Genomic DNA, 26347 nt, shown 5'->3' with positions numbered 1-26347 from the left:
ACTAAACAAATCAGTATCTATGTGAGGTGGCAGTATATAGGTGTTCATTAGATGTGATAGTACATTAAGAGTGGGCAGGTTTTGTTGTCATGTGATTTGTGTTATTTCTCACATACAGCTGACCTCCAGCAGAAGGACAGGGAAATGCTGGAGCTTCTGCAGGAGAGGGTGACTCTATTCTGTGAGCTGGCAGAGGTGACAAGTTGTGAGGAGGGCCTACAGCCTCCCATCACTCGTTACTTGTTCAGGGCAGACACACCTCAAGCTCCCCGTGCAGAGAAATTCCTACTGGATGCCACAGCTGAGGGTAAATAACACTGTTTTGTTATTTATATTCTGACTGTCACTTTATTTTTTTTTACTCCACCTCATCATATCACCTATGACTGGCTCTAAAACAGCTTTGCCAGATGGGAAGTGTTGGAGTATTGTACCAGAGGCTTAAAATTATCGTATTTTGAGGAAAATTATTATACGCGAGTAATAACCAAGAGAACAAATAAGCTTAAATGTGTTTCAGAAGACACAATCTGCTACTGCTGCCTGTGCTGGCTGCCTGCTGCGTTCATGGATATATATAAAGTCTATCTTATCAAAGGAGGCATATTGGAGAATATAACATGCCTGTTGGGAGCTGTTTAGGCAGTTTTATGTACAGATGTTGCTCTAGGCTACCGTCCAGTTTGTTGTGTCCTTCCTCTGCGCTGTAGATGTTTTTAATTTCCCACAACACTGGAAGGCAGCAATTGATGCTATTTGTGAGCCGTAGCACGTACAGGTTGCCCTGTACTAAGTGTCACAAAATGATCAGATTATTGTATTATATGGGACTTTTAGCATTATTGATCAGACAGAGGGCAAAATAATCATATAAATACGATAATACAGGCATATACGTTTGTCTAAAGTGTCTTTATGTGCGGGAAATGGCATATGCCATTTTAGTAGTGTATAAATGTATTTTTATAGCAGACAGGGTTGAAATGTAGTTGTGAGAATTGTTACTATCACTTTAAATAAACCCAAGGGCAGAATGGAGTGAAGGCTGTAAATGACACTATATATATATATATAGATATATATCAGTAGGTTACGGCCACTGGTGTACGAGCATACTGGGAAAAATCCCAGTGGGCCGGTGGACCATCAAAAATGGATACCAGATATATCCATTTTTAATGGCCCTCTCTCTGTGCCTGTCATTTGGGGTGTGTATGACAGCGTGCTGCATGCCTGTGTCAGGTAATGACCGAGCGCCCCCCTTTACTCTCACTGCCAGACGGGGGAGACAAAAGTCCTGCACTCCAGCTTTAAAACAATGAATAAGAATAAATATAATATCTTAATTTATACTAAAATTTGATTCAAAAGAGACGATTGTGAGTTATACAGGTGTGTGAGGTTGTGTCTGTTGTGTGTTTCCACAGTGGACAGGTTGAGTGAGCTCCTTCTGGGCTGCAGTGTGGAAATCCCTCTTCCTTGCCATCACAACCACATGGAGGCTGTAGAAACCAGTAAGTCACTGAAGACTCAAATCTCTCATACGACAAGACAAGATTAGATTTTACCGAGCTCATCATTGCAACACAAAAGTAATCAATCAACAATCAACAACCATTAAGAACAGTGGTTCTCAACCTTTTTTCAGGTCAGTGCCCCCCTATCCATTTTTCAGGTCCCTTACTGTCCCCCATCAATTAAAATGTAGGCTAATTGTCTTCCCTGAGTATTAATGTTGATCATTAAAAACAGAGGAAAATAGACTTGACAGTGCAGTGAGAAAACATAAGAAAACCCTGAAGTCTTATGATAAAATTGTGAAAATGTGCATTTGAATGTAAGACTAAATTGGCATTAAAAACAGACAAACAAAAATGTCTCCCAAGAACACCTCAATGCCCCCCTTCCAAAAATATTGTTTCCAGTGCCCCCCGATGTTCTCTGTTGCCTCCTGGGGAGTGGTACCTGCTCCGTTGAGAAGAACATACAAGATGCATAAAACAGACCAACATCCAGTGTGTCATACAACACCATCAAATTATCTGGAGAGCACATTTGAATTAATTCAGATCAATGTGTTATAAAAGAGGAACAAACATTAGAAGAAACAATTTACAACAACCAAAACCCCCCTGATTTCCCAATTACTTGGGAAATATTGACCACACAGATAAAATCTCTCTGGTCAAGGAGAGCTTGTGGTCCAGACAGCATTTAATAGAAAGATCCACAGTGCAGTGTTGAAGTTGTTCAATATCGTATTAAGGTCCAGATGTTTTCCTGATGTTTTCCTCTGGAGCAAAGCACTCTAAGCAACATTAACTGGGTTGAGATAGAGCAGCAAAAACACTAAACACAGTAACACAGAAACACTGGTAACCGGAAATGAGACAATACACTTACCTATCTATTATTTTATTTCAATTTGAGTGCTGAAACACAGAGCCTGAAGAACAAAAAATGTGTAACTGTCCAAATACTTGCTGCCTGGACTGTATCTGACCCAAAGAGTGCAGTTACCAGCCTAATGTGATTTCACACTTCATTGAACATCAAGTTCAAATTCAAGTTTAATGAAGCCTAAACCACAACTCCCCTTCTCCTCTTTTTTGCTGTAATAACAGTCAGATATTTTATCCATGATGAATACTATTTTGTTTTTTTAGGACTAGCACTGAGTAACTGCTGTGTTTGTTTCTGCTCAGGTGATCAGGATCTTTTAGTCAATGGAGCACATGATTCCCCTGCAGCAAAGGTGAGTTGATGGCTAAGGTGGAATTGTGGTAGCTGGGGTTTATTGGGGGGTGGCTCTGGGTCTCAGGTCGAATGCTTTCTCATTCTTCCAGAATGAATAAATTATCAGCATCCCCTTACCTGCCTTAATACATCCTATGGGTTACATGGGACCAGAAGTATTTACCTATCCCCAAAGTTTTGGGGACTGTAATCTTAGAGCATACTTATTTTGGCAAATTAGCACCATTAAAAGTTTCCAACCTGCTGCTACAACTGTTACAATAACAAACCCTTCCACTGTTTTTAGAACACCAGCATGTTTCAGTTTCAGTCTTACTGCATGTCAATTGATTTTGGTAATCTAATTAATTGCAAATATGTTCGCAAGTTCTAACTGAAATACGATATCAAAAAAGCAGGTCCTGTATTATCAGCTTAAACTGTAAATGGCCCTGTGTCAATATCTAATTCCAAAACTTTCATTATTGTAGTTTAGGGTTATGTAAGTATTAAATCATATTACCATAAACTATTAACAATTAACAACAACATTAAATGTTGACTCCTATGTTAATTAAAAGAATGATAAAATGAATCTCACAAAGTAATTAATCAATGATACCTTAATAAATGTACCTTAGATTGGCATTTTACAAATCTCTATGTAAATACAAAAAAGAAAAAGAAAAATCACACAATCAGTGCAGCTGGTTATCAACCTAAACAAACAATATTTTACTAAAAGATTGCGTCTCTCAGCTTACATTTCATCTTCACCTCATCACATCACCCTTAGATCACTTTAGAGACACATGTGTATGTCTGGTCTGAAAAACGCATGAGGTGCACACATTCTCACTGCACATTCCGTGTTAATAAATACCAGTTCATGTGCGGGAAGTGATGTATACATGGTTTTTGTGCCTACGTATTGTTCGGACATCAGGAACTTCTATGTCAAGAGTCAGGCCGTCATTGTAAATAAGAAACTGTTCTTACTATCTTGCCTGGTAAAATAAAGGTTAAATAAAAAAATTTAAAAAACACTACCTTCCTTCTAACCAACTTTCCAAGGTTGTAAAAGGCTATTCTGAACTTTTTTTTCTCCCTTCTTCTGCTACAGTTTGTTTTGCTGCCTGCTAAGATGAGGTAGCTGAGGATGTTTGTGTGGCTATTGCTTGGTGGATTGAGCAGCATGCTGCTGGTGATAGCAACATGCAAGTTAGCTTTACATGGCGTTAGCTGGTTGTTGTTGACTAGCATACTGTTAGCTGATAATGAGGGGAATGTTAATTAAAGATGTAAATTAAAGAGTACAGTCTAGACCTGCTCTATGTGCAAAGTGCCCTGAGATAACTTCTGTTGTGATTTGGTGCTATATAAATAAAATTGACATGACTTGACTTGATCGCTGATGATGTTACAGACAGAAGTAAATATCTGAAGAGCTGTGTTGAATGTGTGGATAAAGGTAATATGGGTAGGTAAACCTGCTCTACCTCTGAGCCACAGCCGCCCCAAAGAACAAAGTCCCACAGAGACCCAAGCACAAAAATGCTAAAAATCCCAGGTTCCTGCAGGTTTTCCAGGGGAAAACATAGAATTCCCAGAAATAACTGAGATCTCAATTCCCAGTTTTATTTAGTAAAACCTGGTCCCAACTCTCCACTTTATTACAAAACAGTTTTTAAAGGGGATGAAAGGAGCAAATATCACCTGCCACTTTTGTCACCAGCTCTAACCATTCACAATCATATCATGTCCTCTTAGGAATGTGAATTTTAACTGATTTACTAATGTATTGCTATATCTAATGACTGTATTACAGTATTACTGTATGTTCAAATGCATCATCATTCTCTTCCCAAAATAATAGTACTCTCCTGTGTTTGTGGATTTTTTTTACCTTCTAAAGGATTGCTCGAGGAGTGAAGACAAGCCACCATCTGCAGTAAGTAAGGCGATGAAGGTTTCTCAGATATCAGTGTATGTTTGTGTGTGCCCATGACCCATGAAAAATACCACACACTGAAGTAGTACATGTGCTTGCGCATACGCATGTAGTAGTGCTTCTCGAGATCAGGCAAGTGATCGCCACGGGGAACAGTGGGTCATGTCCCCCCCAATAAACTAAATATGGAATTTTGTCAACTCCAATAATAATTATAATAATAATTTGTAATTGACACGACATCAGAGTCCTCCAAAAGCTGAAAGGAAACCTTATTTAGTTACACTGACTCCAAAACACTGTGTCATTCACAGAAAACCTCTTGTGTCTTGTTTGAGTTCATGTCAACCAGCTGAACAGCTGTGAGCACCATAGTCATGGGTCTGTTCAGTATGCTCTATGCACCATACACAGATTATTACACAAGTTCACTCATGTCTACACAAGTAGTGGTGTCATTACAGCCAGTTGGGGAAATCAACCCTGAATATTTTTGATCCTCAAAAACTTGTATTTTAATGTAACAGAGTGGAACTTTGCTTGAAGCATCGGAAGGAGGGGGAGAAATATGGCGAGGCACATAATAGACACATACAGGCCATGGATGTATTAACAAAGGGAGGGAAATGGAAGCACTACTACAGTGCACCAATTAGAGCTCAGCACCGGGAAGGTGTGCTTCCAGGTTAGTTTATACCCACGAAAATGAGAGGAAAAAACAGGAAACGCACAGTGCAGCATATAGCACCACCACCATGCACTTACAGAGACACACACTCACCCTGTGACAACACCTCTTACCTCCCATATATCAACCCACATAGCGTGCTGCATGCATGTGTATGTGTGTGTCTGTGTGTAAAAGACACTAGTAATGAATATGCTGCATGTGTTTGACAGGAGATCTGTCAGCGGCTGATGAATCTCAGTGTTTATCTCCACGCACTCCAGGTGAGTAGGTTTATGTTGATCGTTAACACTCTTATATACTCTTGTATACAACAGCAAATAGCAGATATACCATGACATAGATGACTGAGAATCTTCACAGACAACCATCACAGAACAACTACTAGGAAAGCTCACACTGCTCCCGATCATTAAATTTTAAAGAATAATATTGCAGGTGACTGTTACAAAGATGGGGTGTAATGCAACAGAGGAAGAAGATCTTGCAGTAATACCAGTAGAGTGGTAGAACTTAAAAGTGTCCCATTTTTCCACCGCAGTGGATAAGTATTCATAAACAGTCCTCATACACATAATCTGTAATCATACACCAGTCTGTCAAAGATCTATTAGAACATGATCAACATAGTTCTACAAGTCCAGGAAATATTAAGCATGATTTAAAGTTAAGAAGACAACTTCTATGCGATCACTTATTTTGAATGTCGAAATAGTCGATTACACAGCTGTAGTCATTAACCTGTATTTATGCTGATTTTGTTAGCTGTCACAATTATAAAATAATCGATCCCCCTTTCAGGTTCTGTAGCTTGGCTCACCATCCAGTCAACTGGAAAATCTTAACTCTTCAGTGCATGCTCTTCTTGGCATTGGATGGTCTCCAGTTCCTCCAAAAAACTGTCTGCTGAACCATATAATTTAAAGTAACTCTTGACAGAATAAGCACACTGTTTTCAACCTGTAAAATCAAAACCAGACAGAGACGGGGGGACACAGCTTTCACTCTTATGTGCTTGTGCACAACATACAAACAGAAGGTTAGAGAGATGCAATGTTAGCTGAACAGTTGCAATGTCAATAATCTCATCAGCTGGACAGACAAGGATTTTATTTAGTCAGGCTTAAAAAAATTAAGACCAACCCGCCAAAATGATAATGGTGACAGGTACAAGGCCATGAAGTAAAAAGATGACTAACTACAAATTGACAGTGATCAGAGCAAAGCAGTAAATGAACATAACTGACAACATGAACAGTGAAGCTGGATTCTCCATCATCTCCTGCAGGGTGCTGTCATCAAACAAGACTCCATCTTGGAGCTGCTGCTGCAACCACAGGATGCTTCAGCACCAGCTACAGGAAGTGTAAGGCGTCCTCTCTGGCGAGATGGAAGTCGGGAGGCCAGTGTGGGGTCAACCATTGGGGAGTTAGCTCTTTTGCAGAGACAACACAGCCTGCTGCAGGAGGAGCTGCTGAGGCTGCGGGATGCTGAGAGTCGGTTCAAGGACAGCGAGAAGGCCCGGGCCAAGCTAGAGAGGCAGGTCCGACACATGAAGGTCTGCAGCGGGGCTTCACCTGCCTCCCAGCAGCTGGGAGAGCAGGAATCTCAAGTAAGAACAATGCACTGCAATTCCATATAGTTAGGGAGCTTAAATGACAGATTTTTAAAAATCGTCAAAATCAAATGGTCAAGGCTGAGGGATCCTAGTCTACTATCAGTCAAGTTCCAAAAATACTGGATCCTACACATCCTACAAAATGCAACTCAGCAAACTCCTCCAGAACAAGACATTATACAACCATGACGAGTAAACTGACTTTGATGTGTAAAATACGCTGAGTGCTCCTTTTACATAAGGTTTTTTCCATGGAAGGATAAATATATCAGTAATCAGCAGGTCTACAGTATACTATATGGTGCCCCATGTGGGAGTGTTCACTGGGTTTCCTCAGTGTCTTCTTTTGTTCTTACTGCATTGCTGCAGTCAGGAAGAGAGGTCTCAGCTGGAGATGATGCCCAGTGGGACAGCCAGGAACCTGTCCACCAAACAGATGGCCTCCAGGACAGCAGTGATTTGGAAGTAGACATTATGTCAGATGATGATGGGACGGCATCTGAAAGCTCAGGCAAAGGTCAGATAACAGACATAACACACACTGACTGAATATAACATGCATGATTTTGGTATCATACTGTATCTGAGGTAATGGTTCCTTTGCAGTTAATTGGAGAATACATTGGATGCAAACAGGCGTTCTTTGTCCAGTGTTTTATGTCACATTATGCTAACAGCCTCCAAATCTCTTTTTTTTTTGGTCCAACTTACTTTTAAACTTTTTAATCTCAGTATAACTCATCATCCAGTGAAGCTGGGAAGAGATTGGGGGATTTGGTGGTGCTTCTGGGTACTGTATTCATTGAGCAGCAGCTGATAGTCTTGTTCTTGCTGACCTCCAGTGGTCTAAGTGATGTAAAGCCAGTATTCAAATATTGGCTCAAATAAAAATGTATGTAAGACAAATAAAGAGAGAGAGAGATTACACAATTTATCAAGACAACATGTAAACATGGAAATTGTGTGTTGAGATGTTAAGCAGGGAGGCTTATTTATAAAATATATACTTATAAATATAATATGAAATATTTTGCTTTATGGCCCTGGCCTTTGAGAATTTACAGTAAACTTCAGAGAGATATTTTCTGAAAGAGATGTTTTACACATCGCTGGAAAATATCAGTACTTACTCAACACATATTCACAACACGCTACTGAAATGCCATTTTCTTGTAGTTTTAGGGGAACGGTTCAGGAGATGACTGATTTTTGATTTGTTCTCTCTTTTCAGATCTTCAAGATATTCCAGAGGAGTTCTGATCCTTGGCATGTTTTTGATTATGATACAAATTGACTGACTCCAACAGTAGACCACTATACCAGAAAGCACAACAATGCGCATGTCTAACTTTTCTGCAAGTCTGAATATTATTTAGCTGCTTTGCTTTTGAGTACATGGCTTGTGACGGTTAGTTGTTTTATTTTTCAGTTATGCTTTGGATTGTTTGGATTTCTATGATTTACTTCCGTCACTGGACCAAAGGGTTGTGGAAAACCGATGGACATTGCAAATATGTAACTCTGTTAAATCTTTAGATTTGACTAAATGACCATTAGGACTGATGGTTAGGGCTGCTACTGTTTTCAACATATGCATTTGTATCCCCCACAAAAATCAAGGAATGTATCAGTGTTTAGTTTATATATTGAAGAATATCAACAATAATAAAAAAAAGCTGGGTGCCAACTGGATTTTAAAAATACAATTTGCACCTTTGTAGCTTATATACAGGTTTTAATGGCGTTTAACAGACTCTAGTGCTTTACTGTGAACTGAGTTGATGGACAGTGTCTTCCTGCTGTATGACAAACAACAACCTTGATGTGAGTTTGATTTAAATTGTGCTGCTCCTTTTGAAATGTGTGTATTTATCTTTGAGAATTTTAAAAGCTAAAAATGATGTGCCCTACAAACAAACCACATCAGGAGAAAAAAAGCATGTGTTTATATGAATTACCAGAAAGATCACAAATACAGCAACCTGTACTGAAATACCAGAAAAATAGTTAACCAGCACAATCTAAAGAAATCTAATACAACTGCCATGCAATAAATCCTGCTTTTTATGATGCTTATAGTACATGTCACAATGGAGCTAATATTGTCAAAAATGCAATATTATTCTTATCAGTCTCATCCAGAAGAATAGGTTTTTTTATATTAAGTGATAATCATCTGTGGAGGTTCTGCCCTAACTTAGAATTTGGACATGAATGATAATATTCACCTGTGCAGAATGCAAACTGCAACTTCTTCATCTTCTTCAAACAAGTAAAACAAGTTTACAGGCGCATTACCACCAACAGCTGGAATGTTTTTAGTGGTGAATTGTGGGATATGCTTGGCTCTGAATAGCACTTCAAAGTGGTATCAAGAGAGATGTGCATCAAGTGCAGATTAAGTGGACTGAGTGCTGGCATAATTCTGAAATGGGGCTCACTTGCCTGCTACCTGTCGACACATTAACACGTACTTATGTGCTCAAAACTCTAAGTGTGGATATTAGGTACCAAAGTCACACTGCTTCCTCTTTTGTTCCTGACAGAGTCATAATTCATGCAGCCACTAGAGGTCCTTTTTGGGAATTGAAATGACAAATGCTTGTTATTCTACTGAGGACAACCTTCTCCCTTAACAGCTGAAATTCACCAGGCATGGACACAAGCATCACATAGGAAGGGCGGAGTGGGTTTTTTTCACCTGCTACACCAACTGTGTCAGCTTCACTGCATGTGTATTGAGTTTTGCCAAGTGATAATGCAGTTGGTTATGCAGGGTTTGGAAGTGTAGGCTATATTGACTGGTACTGAATTCATTTATAAGATTGTTTCAACTACAGGATCATGGATACTAGGGATGTGCCCGAATACAAATACATTATTCAGCAAAGCACAAATAGTGGGTTTTTTACGAATATTTGTTACACACAAATATTTTTAAAAATATTTGTTAGTTAGAGGTCTGTCTGCAATGAGGTGAAGAGTAAAGTTTTAGCTCAGTAGTCAGCGCAGTCGTCTATGATCTGGGAGACTCCAGTTCAAGACCCAGTTTGGGGACCTCTTTCATAAGGTAGTTTGTTCATGAACATTTATTGTAACACTTTCATTTTCTAAAATTAAAAGTGTAATAAAAGCAAAAACAGGATTTGTAAGCCTCTTTCCACTTCTATTCGAATACAGATACAAATACAAATAATTTTGCTGCCTCAACAAATACAGATACAAATACAAGTACTGGACTCTCTGCACATCCCTAATGATTACTCTCAACTCAACTCAACTTTATTTACATAGCACCTTTCATAGCATGCAGTCCAGAGTGCTTCAAATAGCAGGATTAAAACGATGCAAAAAATAAATGAATAAATAAATAAATAAAGCAAAATAGATGACAATAAATAAAACTTTGCAAGACAGATTGTACTAATTTTTTACACAGTTCTAGCCTTTGTAGTTTTTACCTGTTGGAGGGCCGCATAGCCGCGCCCAGAGAAAAAAAAAATAGATCAGTTGTGTGATGGTCAGTATAGCAGCTTCAGTTGATTATAATAGACGCATTCTGTTGCAGCACATGTGTGATGCCACATCCATGCTGGGTGTATTTAGGCCGTTACTTAGGCCAAGTCAAATAGCAGGTGAAAAAAATCCACATTCATCTGCTGAACGAGGAATATTTCTCTGTGCTCATCTTAAAGGATAGGTTCAGAGTTTATCTGTCTTTTTATGATAGTGATGTGCCATTTAGTATGTGGAAATGGGTCTTAGTCACTGTAACAATTCTCTCAGGACAGGACTACACTGAAAGAAATGGGGGCCAAAATCTATAGCCCTGGTTCTGTGAAAACATGCATCCCAAAGTTCAGCTGATGTCAATATGGTGCTTCAGCAACCTCAGCGAGCAAATCAAGTTGTATCTTCTAAAGTTACAGTCAGTGTTTATTTGAAATTCCCTCTTCTCATGGGAGTTCCATGGGAAGAAATACATTCTGTTGCAGTACTTTGGAACAAAATTCTGGGATCTCTGAAGCAATACTGTTTGGTGAGGAAATTATTATCAAATAGTCAATCTGAAATGTGTTTGGCTTGGTTGTCTTGCATGTTTTTAAACCTGTTTTACCTGACTTCCAGATCTGGCAACCCATCCTTTCCCTTTATTAACGACTGCAATAGAAATAAGCTTTTAGCTTTATTGTGTTTTTATCCTGAACAACTCTCTCTCTCTCTCTCTCTCTCTCTCTCTCTCTCTCTATCTATCTATCTATCTATCTGTCTGTCTATCTATCTATCTATGATTGCGTATTCGATGTAGATTTGCATATTCTGTAATACAAATTTTCACATACAAACTGCTCCACCTGTTCATTTATTTTACTGATATGAATGTATTTCATTTTTTATCTCTGATATCTTTTACTAAAGCTGTCATCAGATTAGTAAAATCTTTGATGCCAACGTAATAATGAGATGTATAAGATACTGTAAGTAGTATAAGGTATTATATATTCAGCAGATACTGTATTTGTCACTTTAAGGCCTGACCTGAAACAAGGATTGTACTTGCTTTTGCATACATTTTTGTCATTCATGTGAAATGTATTACTACATTAAAAAATTGTAATACAAAATGTATTGTGTATTTTCTGTGTATTTTAGGACACTCCTGGATATGTACACTTTTTTTCTAGAATCAGGATTATCTAAGTATTGAGTGCAACGACCTTAAACACACCTGCAGCACAATGAGAGCACTATGAATGCCAAAACAATGCAGCTGGTGTTACATTAACAAAATAATGAAAAGAAGCAACTGGGCCTTTTAAAGTGTGAGAAACTGGCCTTAGTGGTGTCAAAGGATTTTTGGATTGTCTGGCGATCATCATAGTTAGTCTGTATTGTCTTTCGGTTGAATTTTCCTCACAGTGTGAAATCCTTTTTGTTAGGTCATGGTCAAATCAGACCAGGTTCAGGCTGGTCAAGGTCAGATGATAGTGGGGTCAAGTTAGGTCTGTGTTAGTTCAGATGACGGTCCGATCTGTTAGGATGCTTGTCCCATCAAGCTTCTATAGTACCAGTACCATGATCCTACTATAAGGCAGACTGTACAGACAGATGTTTCAGGGGTTGTGTACTGTAGATTCCAGGTTCCAGAGGATCAGGCTGGGATGCTCGCCATCTACGGGGATTGCTGGATTTTCTTCTCTGGATCTCCACAATGGTTTTCACTCAAACATGCTTTGCAGGATTACACACCATTAGACAAAAATGTCTTCACTAGATGTCTATCTGATAGTGCTGTAGCTAAATTTAAGGAAGCAATTCCATCAGTATTGAATTCAATGCCATGTCTCAATACTACAGAGGACTCTTATGCTAATTTTAGTTCCTCCCAAATTGATAATCTTGTTGACAGTGCTGCAGGCTCATTGAGAATAACACTCGACTCCATTACCCCTTTAAAAAGGAAGATAATAAAACATAAGAGGTTAGCTCCATGGTATAACTCCCAAACCTGCAAATTAAAGCAAACATCACGAAAATTTGAAAGGATCTGGCATTCCACTGAGCTAGAAGAATCTCGCTTAACCTGAGGGCCTACAGAGGGCCTTCCTAATATAGGAGGGCCTATTACTTATCATTAATAGAGGAGAATAAAAACAGCCCTAGGCTCCCTTTCCGAGGGGCAGACACCCTCTTTACTTTTAAGAGTAGGCTTAAAACTTTCCTCTTTGATAAAGCTTATCAAAGCCAGGCTTGCCTTGGATCAGCCCTTAGTTATGCTGCTATAGGCATAACTAAGACTGCCGGGGGACTTCCTGTGATGCAATGAGCTCCTCTCTCCTCCTCCTCCTCTACATCTGTATGCATTCATGTACCATTAATGCATGTTACTAACTTGGCGTCTTCCCCAGAGTTTTTGTGCTTTCTCGTCTTGCAGGAAACATCAGGATCCAAAGTGTGGGCCTTGGCCGTGGGGATGGTGTGGGGATGGTGCGGGGATGGTGGCATGGTCCTGTGGGTGTCCTGCCTTGACACCATCTCCGGCTATTATTGCTATTATTATTACTAGTCATATCCCTATTATTATTATTGTTGTTATTGTTATTATTGTTGTTATTATGCTTCTCTGTGTCTCTCTCCTCTCTCCCCCTCCCTCCTTCTTTCTCTCTCAACCCAACTGGTCAAGGCAGATGGCGGCCACCTAGAGCCCAGTTCTACTTGACGTTTCCTCCCGTTAAAGTGCCCTGAGATAACTTTTGCTATGATTTGGCACTATATAAATAAAATTGAACTGAATTGAAAATGTTCCCATTGTCAGCCCTGAATATCTCATTAAACTCTGAATATAGCAGAGTCTCAGCAGAGTCTTGTCTAATACTTCATGATTAAGGAGGGACAGAGAATTCTGCCCCCCGCCACTTGGTGTGGCAGCTAATATGCCAAATAGACCTCAGAGTCTTCCCTATTATGATTAGCCAGGTAGAGTTTTCACATCTAAGAAGACAGAAATAAGTTAATTTTGAGCAAAAAAGTTTTTACACACAATTTGTGTATTGTTGGAAAAATCACTTGTATTAACATCATATACCAACATGGACCTATGTGATCATCAATTCAGTGCGTAGTTACTCTTTAATTCTAGACTGGAGTCCTGTCACCATATATACACTATTTATATATATATATATGACACCATCGGGCCGCACTGGACAGTCGATATGAACGGCCTCATACCCCACAATAGAAAAAGTGTCACTGTCCAACACACCAACCCTCAGAGGGGAAACTGATATCAACCTTTCATCTGATTGTTGGTTTGATATGTAAACAAATGCATTTTCTTGAATGTCATAGAGTTCAGGTTGTCATAGTAACAAAGTCTGTAGTAATTCTATTCTTTCCTTTTTCTCTGTCTTCATCTCCGCCTGTCTATGTGTGTGTATAGCTGTAGACACAGTCCCTTATTCTAATCCTCTAGACAATGTCAGCCAAAAGATGTTTATTAATAACCCAGCTGGGGCCTAGCGAGGGGAATAACTGACATAGTCACTCCCCCTAGCCCCTAAATGTGCTTCTCGTTGCCCCTGTACCCTATCCCAGGAGAAATCCAATTATAGGCATCACAGACCAGGTGATGGAGTAGAGTTACAGGACAGACATTCCTCCTCAGTGTCAGTTTGTATTGTGTTTATTCTACCTCACATCTTCTCACCCCATTACCAAGCCAGTTCATTTAAAATAAATTCTTGAATTACTATTAAAGCATAAAGTAGCATCCTGCCAGTTATTACAGTCATTAATCTTAAGGGGAAATGTGTGGTTTTAGTTATGAATGTAACAATATTTCTTAGATAAGACTCAGTCTTTTGAATACAATAGCAACATTTAGTGAACATAAATGTTAATATTTCCATGTACTATATATATCTCCTGAAACAACAAACAACCCCTCTAAATTGTACACATAACAGTGTATCAGTATTCAAGTTGCTCTGATTAATATTCTTATTTAAACAGTGGATCAAATGACTATGTGTAATATGACTCTGCAGTTCCTCTCGGTTCTAAGGAGAGTTGTTTTAGTACTGTTTGGTTCAGTCTCACTGCTCTCATCAACCTGGTTTCCAGCAGCAGCAGGTCAGCTGTTTTCAGTGAAAAAGCTCTGATTAACCTACTGTAAACTACCTGCTCAGCACCAATCAGAAGACAGACACAGTGAGAGACTAGCTTATGAACATAGTGGAACATTTAGCAGCTAAAGATATTTTTCTCAGGTGTTGGTGGAGAAATGTATTAGAGATGAGAAATTATAGCTAAAAGCAGAGTTAATATTGGATTTACATTCACCAGAAACATGATCCCAAATGAAGTAATGTTGCTCTGTGTCTGTTGGGTGAGTAATCAGGTAGTTGTTTAGTCCTGGGCTGTGTCTGAAATCACTCACTCACTACTTCCTGTATAACAGACACCCAACAGTTTACTCAGTAGTGAGCAGTTCAGAGTTCAAATTTCAAACACTCATTAATCATCATCATTTGCGTCATCACTGACAGGTGTAGAGTCGTAAAACTTTTTGCATCTATAAAATGTGTGCATTGCATCATGGGATTGTGAGCAGAAAGTTGTCTAATGTGCAATAGACACTTCTTTTCTGTTCCGTTGTGGAATTTTTGAGGGCACAACAGTATTTACACTAAGAATTCAGACGCTATAATAAAATGATTATTAAATCATTATTAATTTGTTAGCAAGAATTAACAGCTGCCATGTATGTTTTGTAGTCCGACAGTTCACAAAATCTGTTGGTTTCATTGGTGATATCCTCCTATATCTCTCTAACTTTTTAACAATAATCTCTGCTGCCTAAAAATCATTTGCACCATTCAGCTCACCCTGTCCTGCTGTTATTACAGCCATGTCTGAACTAGCATTCATCCTTTGAGCTACTGCTGACTTTAACCCACAAAAGTCTTGGACTGTTGGGAAATTGTGTTCAATAAAGGCCAGTAAAAATGAAATATTATCTTTTACTGTAAACTTAAATGGTATCAAATGTACAAGATGATAGCAGTGCTCTGTTCATGTAATAGTAGCAGCAGCTATTATTTAAATGCATGACCCTGAAACATTTGAAGATGACACATTGACTGGACTACTCAGGCAATAACACCAACAACTGACAGGTACTTTTATTCCTATGACTAACATGGTCTGTAATTTGAGCAGTGTGTCAGACAGAAAAAGACACAAGTGTTTTTCTTTGTCGTGTCTTCCATTAGCATTTATGCTCTTGTCAGCCTTCCTTTATTTAATTTTAGATGACCTGTATTGATCCCACACAGGGAAATCAAAATAATCTTTCTAGTCTTTCCCATGTTGTTCTTCACTTTAGAACCAACAGCACAAGGAAAAGGCTAGACCCACAATAAATCAAATAGAGGAATTCTGAAGTAGTATAGTTCTGAAGATGTGTCTCTATGAATGAAAGCATAGCACAAGCTATGAGTGACTGCAGAGGATAGAGGAGGGTGCGGTGGTGTGGGTAAGTTGAGGGGCTTAGAAGTGGGAGTGTCGCCTCCTCTGTCATATAAATGGTCTCCCTCTGTCTTTGTCAGAGTTTGGTGTCTCCACCAGTTTGCCAGGCTCACGGGAAATCTGTCCTGCACCCATTTGTCTTCCCTCTCTACTCTTTGTGTTCGCCTGCAAAAGCCCATCAAACCTCAGCCAAAATGGAGGCCATCAAAAAGAAGATGCTTATGCTGAAGTTGGACAAGGAGAATGCACTGGACCAGGCTGAACAAGCTGAAGCAGACAAGAAAGCAGCAGAAGACAGAAGCAAGCAGGTGGGTTTTGAAGACTGGATAAAATCACATGTCAAAACCCCAGAAGAATCAAACAGATACTTACAAATAGTCTTATCAAACAGGTGTGAGGCAGGTGATTCAGTATATGAGTTTCAGAACGGAGTGAGAGTAGAAAACAGATTTCTAGCCATGTGCCTTTCATAGAGTCACCTGGCTAGCATAATCTTTACTTTTGGTTACAGTATTAATTTCTCCCATGGTTGTGAAATGTTGATGATAAAAATTTGAGGTAGTATCTAACTGTGTTGCAAATGGATGTTGCTGTTTCATCTCTGAATTGTATCTTTAAATTATTTCACAGTATATCTTTGAATGATGACAATCTGATCAGTCAGATGAGTTCTGCAAAGGACTAAAAGAGAGTTAATAATTACATTTGAAACTGATAAATTACACTTTAAAAATAACCAAACCTGAACCCAATCAGAGCCCAAAGCTTTACGCAACAAAATGGCGTCAACCCGACCTGAAACCTGACACTTCATTAGGTTCAGGTCAGGTAGCGAAACTCTACTCTCACAATTTGATTAGGTTGGAACACTATAGCCTCTAATACTAAATTATTGAATATTTTATAAATATAAACACAAAACACAAAACACAAATGTGTAATTGCACATGTACAAGCGTACTGTGTTTTGAATGCTACGGTTACAAGACTGAAGGGAACGGTTACTTTGTGCAATTTACGCACCCCCTTTTTACAAAGTGCAGAATAGATAGAAAGCAGAATTCTGGTCCAAGCTTTGTTTCCACTAGCATCTGTTTACTGTGTATAATAGAGGATTGTTTGGATTAATCTTTCCGAAAATCTAAAACATGATGGTTTCTGCCCATATTCTGAGTGAAATGAGTACTGGCTAGTAAAGTTAATAATCTTGTCAAAGATACGACAATAAACAACAGCAATAGCATGAGTGCCGCACAGCGTAGCATGACATCGTGACATGATGTGTTATTACATGAAAAACCAATAAATGCAGATATTTTAAGACTAGTCGTACACTGCTTGTTGTGGCCGTAAATATCATAGGAGCTGCTAAATGCCGATGTTGTTAAATGCTAAGAAAATTATCATTATTTTATTTTTGTTCAAATTCACTGTCCTATGCTAATGTACTATGGTACAGTTGTAGACGCCCGTCCATTTCCTGGGGTAATCCATTCACGATACAGACAGGAAACCCCAGAACTCCCAGTATCAGTTTTTGATTTAGGAATCTATCAATCAATGATTTAGCATTGAATGTGGACAGAAAACCTGAGCATCATGTTCCACTTTTTCAAAGTTAAAAACATATTATAGAGTGTGCGCTAATGGAACATAAGATTGGAAAGTCAGCGTGACCTATGTTTAGTGTAATATAAACATAGAGTTTTAGCGAAATTATTATTTATGGCCAACACAAGTCACTATCAGGAATGTTCTTTCTCTATAAAGAATACCTGTATAATGAGAGATCTTCATCTTATCCAAAATTTTAGACCTGACCTAAAATGGAAGAGCAGAATACCCAAACCCCACTTGCATATATTAATATTTTGCAAGCTCTGTTGCAAAAGGGATGCAAGAACAGTCAGACATAGTCCAAATAGACACAAGAATAATTAGACCCAATCCAAAAATGTGGTCAACCTGAAAAGAGCCAAACAGCGAGAGACCACCATATTCTCCTCTTTTTCTCCTGTGATGATGATGATGACGTACCATGTGATCCAAGCTGATGGAGGCTGTGATCATGTGGTAGCTTCAACACCTGGAATAAATAAGTGATCTGTATCCAAATACTTTAACTGGATAATTCATATATATATAAGCGTGGCATGGTATATAAACATAGTATATATATATATAAGTGTTCTCGATACCTTGATTTTGCCCGTATTGTGATAGCATCTCCCCACTCCACAACAGCAAGCTTTCACTCTACTTCAAATGTGGCAATTAAGAACAACTATATATACTGCCTTTAGACATGCTTGGATGGCACTTTGTATGAACTAGTTTCAAGCATACACTGGTCTTGTGTATTGTCTCTAAGTCAGATCCATGGGATAGGGGCTCGGCATTGCTGTCAGCCATTGGGTCTTTGGATACCGTCTATGGGAGTTGCCATAGTTCACATTTCTCAAATTGTACACATTCAATTCCAGTAATCTGTGCAAAGCTGTTTTTCTCAAGATGTTCTATTGTATCTCAATGCATGGTAGCTCAAAATTCAATTAATACACAGGAATACACAGAATATGTTATATTCCAGAGCATTACATTCATTGTATTAAAAGAGGACTCCACCGATTAAGCATTGCAGTCCTGCAACAGTCGGACTCACAATGGACAGTTTTTAAAAAAGAGATCAAAATTAATGTGACGGAACCAAAGATGTCATCCATCGTCCAACATTACCCACAAAACAATTTGGCTCGATTCACCTGACTGTACAGATTCGAGTGAGTTATGCTAGTAGCAGCTAAGGTAGCCTGGAGTTGCTAGCCCCAAACAGAGATGAAGAGCGGGCTACAGAGGTCTGCTAACCTAACTTCTTTCATACTCCATACCGCCAGATTGTGATGTGTAAAATTGATGGAGTTCCCCTTTAAGCATGTAAGCAAATTCTTTGATGGATACATTTTCATCTTGATATTGCCAACACTGCTAACTCTGTGTTTGTTCTCCCACACCATCAGCATGAAGACGAACTTCTGCAGATGCAAAAGAAGCTGAAGGGTACAGAGGACGAGCTTGACAAATACTCTGAGGCCCTGAAGGATGCTCAGGAGAAGCTTGAGGTGGCCGATAAGAAGGCTGCTGATGTGAGTTACACAGTTCCAAAATGGCAATACACACACAACGATTGTGATTAATTCACAGTTTGTGGAATTATACTGTCTACACAAGACCAGTATAACTCCAGACAAATAGAAACACACCTCCTCTGTACCACAACATAGGCACAGATATGTAAGACACATGGATTTGTCTGCTTAGATAGATAGATAGATAGATAGATAGATAGATAGATAGATACCATCAATTGTCCATGGATGTTAGGACAATGGACTCAACAGTTGGTGGTCTATTTTGTTTTATCGTTTCTACCCAACTAGATAGAGGAACAAATATCTGTCACAAATAGTAAAGCTCTAAATATTACAGACTGTCTTCCTTCTCACACTGGCATTCAGTTTGAGCCCTGGACTGAGGCTGTGATAAAAGCTGTGATGCTGCCAGTGTAAACCAAGCCTGGCTGAATCCCTGCTTCTCCCCTGCATTCCATTCTCCTCATGCCCTGCATGGACTCCTCACAGCTGTCGGGGGGATTCAGAGCCCTATTTTGGCCATGATATCAGTCGCTCAACCTTGACTGCTAGCTTAACAATGGTCCAAGTCCATTTTAGGTACATCATCCATTCCTCCCGGGTCACAGTATCGGCTAACCTAGTTAGCAAATCATGAAGAGAGAATAAATGAATTATTCCTTTTAAGAATTTTACGATGTAATAAAATAAGTGCAGTTTACTGTTGTCTCACACATTTAGTCAGACTATAACCACACACACATAAAACATTTTAACTTTGCACCCTACATAGAAGCTATTGCCGCATGAACACCATGAACAGTCAATGACAGTGGCTCCTGTGGACCACCAACCATTCTTCTGCCTCTTCATTCTCTGACAATGAGTTCATCCTGAGTCATTGTCCGAGAATTTATTTCAGAGTCTACATTTAGAGAGTACAGCTGTCAGCACAGGCCATTGTTCTGCTTACAAAGAATGCCTAAAACAAAATGCCAATAAAGCATAAGTATTAGGGGCGTGGACAGCAAGCTCCCAACTCTAGTTTATCAGCTACATTCATAGCATTCATATTCATACCATCCTCAACGGGCCTATTTAGCTTCTCTGCTGAGGTTTATGTATACAGTGTGCATTCTACGGCCCAGAATGTTAAAGTCATCTCTGTTTCTGTAACTGAAAATCCAGAGTTTCCCTCAAATCAAGCTTAACAAACTAAACCCGCTTTAGGGAACAGACCCCAGATAGGACAGATAGGACAGACATCAACAGACCTCAGTGTCAGTGGATTTTAGAAACGCCCCCTGATGGAGTACAAAGGCACAGCAGCCTCCCATTACCTTACCTCACCCCCCACTCCTCATGTTTTAACACTAGTTTGAATTTCAGAAAGTCATAGCCTTAATCATAACTTAATTATAACAGTAAACTAGGCCACATGGCAGTTTTATTTTCACTAAAGGAATCTGTGCACTTCATACTGCTGTGATTATTTCATCAAAAAATACTCTTAAATACCCTTATATCTCCTTATACCCTTACCACTTCTCTTCTTCACATACATACATATATATAGATACAGAATTTAAAGTAAGTAAACCAATAAGGACTTTATTGCTACCTTGTATGTACAAAAAATATACATTTTAATGAGCAGGCTGTAACCGGCACACTGGAAACACTGGCCTATATGTATTTCTTTTAATTCACTGAAGAATAAAATAGATTTATAACACTGTTTAGGATTACAGCATTTGGCTAAAAATGACTTAATATATGTTCTGTGTTGCACTTGGAGACTACAGATATACTTCACTGGTTAGTTATTGGTATAAAATTCACACATTAACATTTCCCGTCTGGTCAGTTCATTAGACATTAAGCAGCATGCAGTGTTCAAACAGGAAGGAGCAACATGGTTTTATCACCTCTCTTCATGTGGAGGCAGTTTTAGATGTAATAAGGTTATATCTGTTTTTATTTACACAAGCCTTGTATTTATTTTGTTATCTACATCAGCATCCACACCTGTGCAGCTGTAGGCAGAACACTAAATCACATTGTACCATGTTTCTCTGTGCTCAGGCTGAGGCAGAAGTGGCTTCCCTGAACAGACGTATCCAGCTGGTGGAGGAAGAGTTGGACCGAGCTCAGGAGAGACTGGCAACGGCTCTGCAGAAGCTAGAAGAGGCTGAGAAGGCTGCTGATGAGAGCGAGAGGTCACTCCTTTGCTCTGACTTTGTGCATTTATAATCAGTGCTATAAGGCAAGAGGGAAATGTACCTTAGGGATGGCCCACACCATTACTGTGGTTCACAACAGTCACCCCTTTGCCCAGGAGCAGTCATTCTGGGAAACTAAATACACGTAAAGAGTAACAGCAGGCTGAAAAGCAATGTTTTGCTACCCTTTCTGGTTGAAAGGTTCAAGCTTGTTTCACTTGGGTGTGGTCAGAAATGTGCTCTGTTGCACCTGTAACCACACCCAACAGTGATGTCAGACCTGTATAGCACTACAGTGAGGTGCAAGGTCCCTGTCTCTGCTAAAAGTCCCAATAATAGAAAACACACACATGCTATCCATTGATATGTCCCATTCCATCCTGGAAGGATCTAAAATGGCAATAACAGCACATGTATATTGTGTGGTGCTCCATCAGTTTCCATCGGCAGATTAAAAGTCCCTTTTCTGCTACATGGTACCAGCTCAACTCGGCTCAACTATACTTGCCCTTATTTGGTTTTCAATCTCGTAAAAGTTGTGGATAGTAGCTGGTACCTATGAATGAAGCAGCACAGACACACAAAGCAGCAGTGCTGTGTGTGTTTGCCCAATCAGTGACAGTCATCCCCGCAAACCTCGCCCTACATGGAAGGGGTAGGTAATGGAAAACAAAATCCAAAAAAGTAAAGCAAGTAGAGTCAAGTACAGTAGAGTTGAGTCGAGCCAGTACCATGTAGTAGAAAAACAGCAAAAGATTCACTTTTTGGAATTTAGGAATTGCGTAACACAGACAGGCAGAAATTAGAAATTACTAATAAATCCAAGAAATTAGCTTTGAATAATTGATATTTGTTATGTGATTTCTTAAGAGCAGCTGATATTTACAAAAGAACTATTCATGATTTCTGTCATGTAATTTGTTTTTTAAGCTTCATAGAAGAGACAAATAGAAAAACCTTAAAAAATAATTGTACTGCACAAAAAAAAAAAAGTAATGTTTTGTGTGTGCAGAGGTATGAAAGTGATTGAGAACAGAGCTCTGAAGGATGAGGAGAAAATGGAGCTCCAGGAGATTCAGCTGAAGGAGGCTAAACACATCGCAGAGGAGGCCGACCGCAAGTATGAGGAGGTGAGATTTCTGTCATCGGCCACTTGAACCTGCAGTATCATACTGTAACCAGGTGGGGGCTTAGAAGCTCTAATGACGCAGCTCTTTCAGAAATATCAAGGATCAACATCCAAGAAGCTTTTTACTGTATGTACTGCTGTAGTGTTTTTCATTTTTCATAACACAGGAACACTGTTGTTTGAAATGTACTTATATGAGATCTCTTTTACTAGTGATTATACTGTATACACACTGCTTTTGTCCAGGTGGCCCGTAAGCTGGTGATTGTAGAAGGAGAGCTAGAGCGTACAGAGGAGAGGGCAGAGCTGGCTGAGGCGTGAGTATCTACATGGCTTCCATTTAGTTGTTGGTTGTGGTTTTTGGTTTGTTTTGCAAGGTTTCAGGCTCATACATCATGAAATATGGGTAAAGTAGAACCATATTTCCATACTGAAGTTCTTTCTTCTTATTTGATTTGACTTGGCCACATGCTTCTTGGTCCTGAGGTCAGATCAATGGGGTCTGGCCTTCTTCACTTCCTGGAAGAATCAGATTTGAATGTCCAAAACATTCTGAATTGAGTTACAATCTTAAACTCTTCAGCTATCGGTTGTGACCAAACATTAATTCAGTTTAGAAAGGACAATGTTTCCGTTGTGTATAGTCCAAGTATGATCGCTAACCTCTGCTCATGTGGGCAATTTAATTTTAGAAGCTGTTTTAATTTGTGACATTTTCAGACCAGGGTTCATGTCCCAGGAGCACTGCCTCTAGTGAAACCAATGATACAGTCGGCTTGTGACACAGCATACATCTGTGGCAGCTCTCGCCTCTCCTACTGATTGGTCCGAGCACCTTTTCAGCTCTGGATAAGTTAGGGTCTGGCAAAGACACTGGTGAAAATAATTTCACCATAAGCATTGTCATCAGATGTTCTACTATGTCACATATTGAGTATTAACTATAAAACAGCTTTTTCTTTACTTCAGCATTAAACATATCTGTCTGCATTTGTGTAAAGTAGAGCTATATTTACAACACAGTATTTATATTCAAATACAAAGTATTTGAATGTGTACTTTAATGTTTCAGTTGTGTGTTACTTTATCCTTCTACCCCACAACATTTCAGATGCAAATACTGTATTTCTACTTAAGTGAAGGACCTGAATGCTTCCACCTCTGTCCCTTCAAATTTGTACTTCTGCTGTGTGCAGTTTTCTCCAAACTAATCTGAAGTCCGTGCTTCCATCTGTCTCTTTCCTTCTTCCCCTGAAATCAAAACTAAACAAGTAAATGTGCTGAGCTGGAGGAGGAACTGAAGAACGTTACCAATAACCTGAAGTCTCTGGAGGCCCAGGCTGAGAAGGTAGGGGTGGTCTATGGTACTCAAATCAGCATGGCATGGCTTTTGTTATGGGTGACAAATTAATGGACACGTTCACAATTTTGTGAACCTAAGTCTGTCTTAAAACAACATTCAGGAGCCCAAATAAACATTGAAACATATTTTTCTTGCTGTAATCATTCCTCCTGTTCATACTGACCGTTAGAAGATCACTTCATAATGCACTTACAATGGAAGTGATGGGGACCATAACTACGATCCCTACCCATAGGCTCCTGTAGCTTTGCGCAGATATCGTAGAATTAAATAAAATTAAATAAATTTATAAGTAATAAGTAATTTTTATTTATTTAATTTTTAAATGCTGCTGTTGATCCTGCAATCCAGGGTTTTTCCATATCAGCCAACATCAAACTGAACATGTGTGTTTAATTTCATCTTTCTTTAAGGAGTCACATGTCACACAGATCTGCTTCTGAAAAACTGTCGTTTCTCTCTACAGTACTCTCAAAAGGAGGACAAGTATGAGGAAGAGATCAAGATTCTGACAGACAAGCTGAAAGAGGTGAGCAGGAAGGAACAATGACCTTTGAATACTGTAAAGACTAAAGACTAAAGGACTAAAAGATTTCAGTAAGATGTGTTGAGACACAAAGATTCACATACTTTGCATGTTCTCCTTATTGCAATATATTAACCTGAGATATAATCTGCTTTGTCATCTCAGGCTGAGACCCGAGCTGAGTTTGCTGAGAGGTCTGTGGCCAAGCTGGAGAAGACTATTGATGATCTGGAAGGTACAAATATTGATTCTATTTTTTCCCTATACTCTCTGAATACTCTTTAAATACTGTTTAAATACACAGTGAGTGAATACTCATTGTCCAGAAAGTGAGCACCTGTACAAGGTCACGCTGTCCATGATGCAAACTTTAAACAATGGTCTTGAACATGTGATCAATGATTATTAGTCAATTAATGATTAATAGTTCTGAACTCAGTGTTTTTCAACTCAAGTACATCAGATACTTGAATTATAAATTAAATTGTTAGTTTAATTTAATTAATTACATTTTTTTTAATTAAAAGGGTTATTGACTATAATGTCTATCAATGTGAGTCATTCTGCTCCTTCGTCTGTATAATTTAAAGTACAAGTCTGATGATATTCTTTAATTAAAAAGATTTTTTAGCCATTTTGCCTTAATTTGATAGCTGAAAGTGCAGTGAGAGAGGAAACAGGGGTAGAGAGAGGGCATGTCAGAATCAAACCATGGATGTTGCAGTTATGAGGTTACCATGGTGCCCCAAGTCTGTCAAGGTCATGTTTCTACTGGGGCAAAATCAAGCTTAAATCACTAAACTCTTTATAGTTAGCCAGTCAGGTAGACATTTTGACTCATATTCCAGTCATATCCAGTCATATTCCTGTAAAAAAAAAGTTTAACTGGCTGTTTTACTTAACATTTAACAAGAAAAGCAATGAATTACATGGACTAATGTATGGAAAAGTCCAAAGTACCTTTTCTGTTCCACTAAAAACAGCAGTTAAAAAGATAACCAGCTGTAGTTGCTTATGATAGAGTTGTATAGAATTAGATTGTATCGACAGGTCTACCCATGTTCCCCCATAAACCCCAACGTTTAACCAGCTGAAGTTTCTGCCGTATTGGATTATATGGACATATTAATCCACTCTGTTATATTTTCTTCCCTTTTCCTTTGCAACACATCTTCCTTGGTGTGTGTGTGGACACACAGATGAGCTTTATGCACAGAAACTCAAGTACAAAGCCATCAGTGAGGAACTGGACCACGCCCTCAATGACATGACCTCTATGTACGTATGTGTGATTTCTGAGTGAGAAGCATGCTTATTGAGCCTGCCAGTGTAACATTCTGTTAATGTGGATAAAAATAACTTAATTGTACATTGATCTGGTCTGGTTGCTGTAGCTTTTCATTCATGCTTAATGAATTATTAAATCTCTTTACAGCAACAATCACTTTAGGTATTAACAATGTGGAAAAGGATCAGACTCTATAGACAGCCACATAAAGGAGGCAGCTAACTGAAAAAAAAGAGTTAGGGGGTATGCTCCCCTGTAGTACAATAATAACAACTGATGAATGTGATATACATTGTCTTATATCAGAGCTGGAGGGAGGAGGCGTTCTTTGAATATATCCAAAGACAGCAGAGATATCATCAAGTTGATTTTTTTTACTTCATTCAGACAAGTTCCTCTTCCTAAGCTGCACCTTATGACATGAATCATTTCCAGTCTCCCAGAGCACAGAGACATCCAGAGATTTACTGAGAGAAAACACACACAGTCTCTCAAGCCTCTGCTGCAACCACAGCTAGCCACTATAGAATATCATGATTTTAACAATAACATAAATGGAAGATTGCAATATATCAAGGATTATGGTAATTCATCAAAGCACTGACTACAGCTTTACTGTCTAATTTTACAAGGGAGGTACCACTACAGTAATGGCAGCCTGTTAA

General features: G+C 39.0%; 2 protein-coding genes across 3 annotated transcripts in view; both read left to right on the top strand.

Moving 5' to 3' along the window:
- arhgef1a (Rho guanine nucleotide exchange factor (GEF) 1a) overlaps positions 1-9935 on the top strand; it is a 51934-nt gene extending 41999 nt beyond the window's left edge. For both annotated transcript variants that reach the window (XM_044336302.1, XM_044336303.1), the window contains exons 16-23: positions 119-307; positions 1428-1514; positions 2706-2755; positions 4652-4687; positions 5588-5638; positions 6664-6987; positions 7363-7510; positions 8225-9935. In XM_044336302.1, coding sequence (XP_044192237.1) covers positions 119-307; positions 1428-1514; positions 2706-2755; positions 4652-4687; positions 5588-5638; positions 6664-6987; positions 7363-7510; positions 8225-8253 — 914 coding nt within the window. In that variant the 3' untranslated portion in view covers positions 8254-9935. The remainder of the gene's footprint in view (positions 1-118; positions 308-1427; positions 1515-2705; positions 2756-4651; positions 4688-5587; positions 5639-6663; positions 6988-7362; positions 7511-8224) is intronic.
- A 6161-nt stretch (positions 9936-16096) lies between these two features.
- tpm3 (tropomyosin 3) overlaps positions 16097-26347 on the top strand; it is an 11074-nt gene continuing 823 nt past the window's right edge. Inside the window, exons 1-9 of the mRNA XM_044334887.1 lie at positions 16097-16334; positions 19044-19169; positions 21240-21373; positions 22389-22506; positions 22752-22822; positions 23778-23853; positions 24335-24397; positions 24560-24629; positions 25594-25672. Coding sequence (XP_044190822.1) covers positions 16221-16334; positions 19044-19169; positions 21240-21373; positions 22389-22506; positions 22752-22822; positions 23778-23853; positions 24335-24397; positions 24560-24629; positions 25594-25672 — 851 coding nt within the window. The 5' untranslated portion in view covers positions 16097-16220. The remainder of the gene's footprint in view (positions 16335-19043; positions 19170-21239; positions 21374-22388; positions 22507-22751; positions 22823-23777; positions 23854-24334; positions 24398-24559; positions 24630-25593; positions 25673-26347) is intronic.

The sequence above is a fragment of the Thunnus albacares genome, chromosome 19 (genome assembly GCF_914725855.1).
Source record: "Thunnus albacares chromosome 19, fThuAlb1.1, whole genome shotgun sequence".
Classification (NCBI taxonomy): domain Eukaryota; kingdom Metazoa; phylum Chordata; class Actinopteri; order Scombriformes; family Scombridae; genus Thunnus; species Thunnus albacares.
The sequence above is the reverse complement of the archived record's forward strand: the minus strand, read 5'-3'. Positions and strand labels throughout refer to the sequence as shown.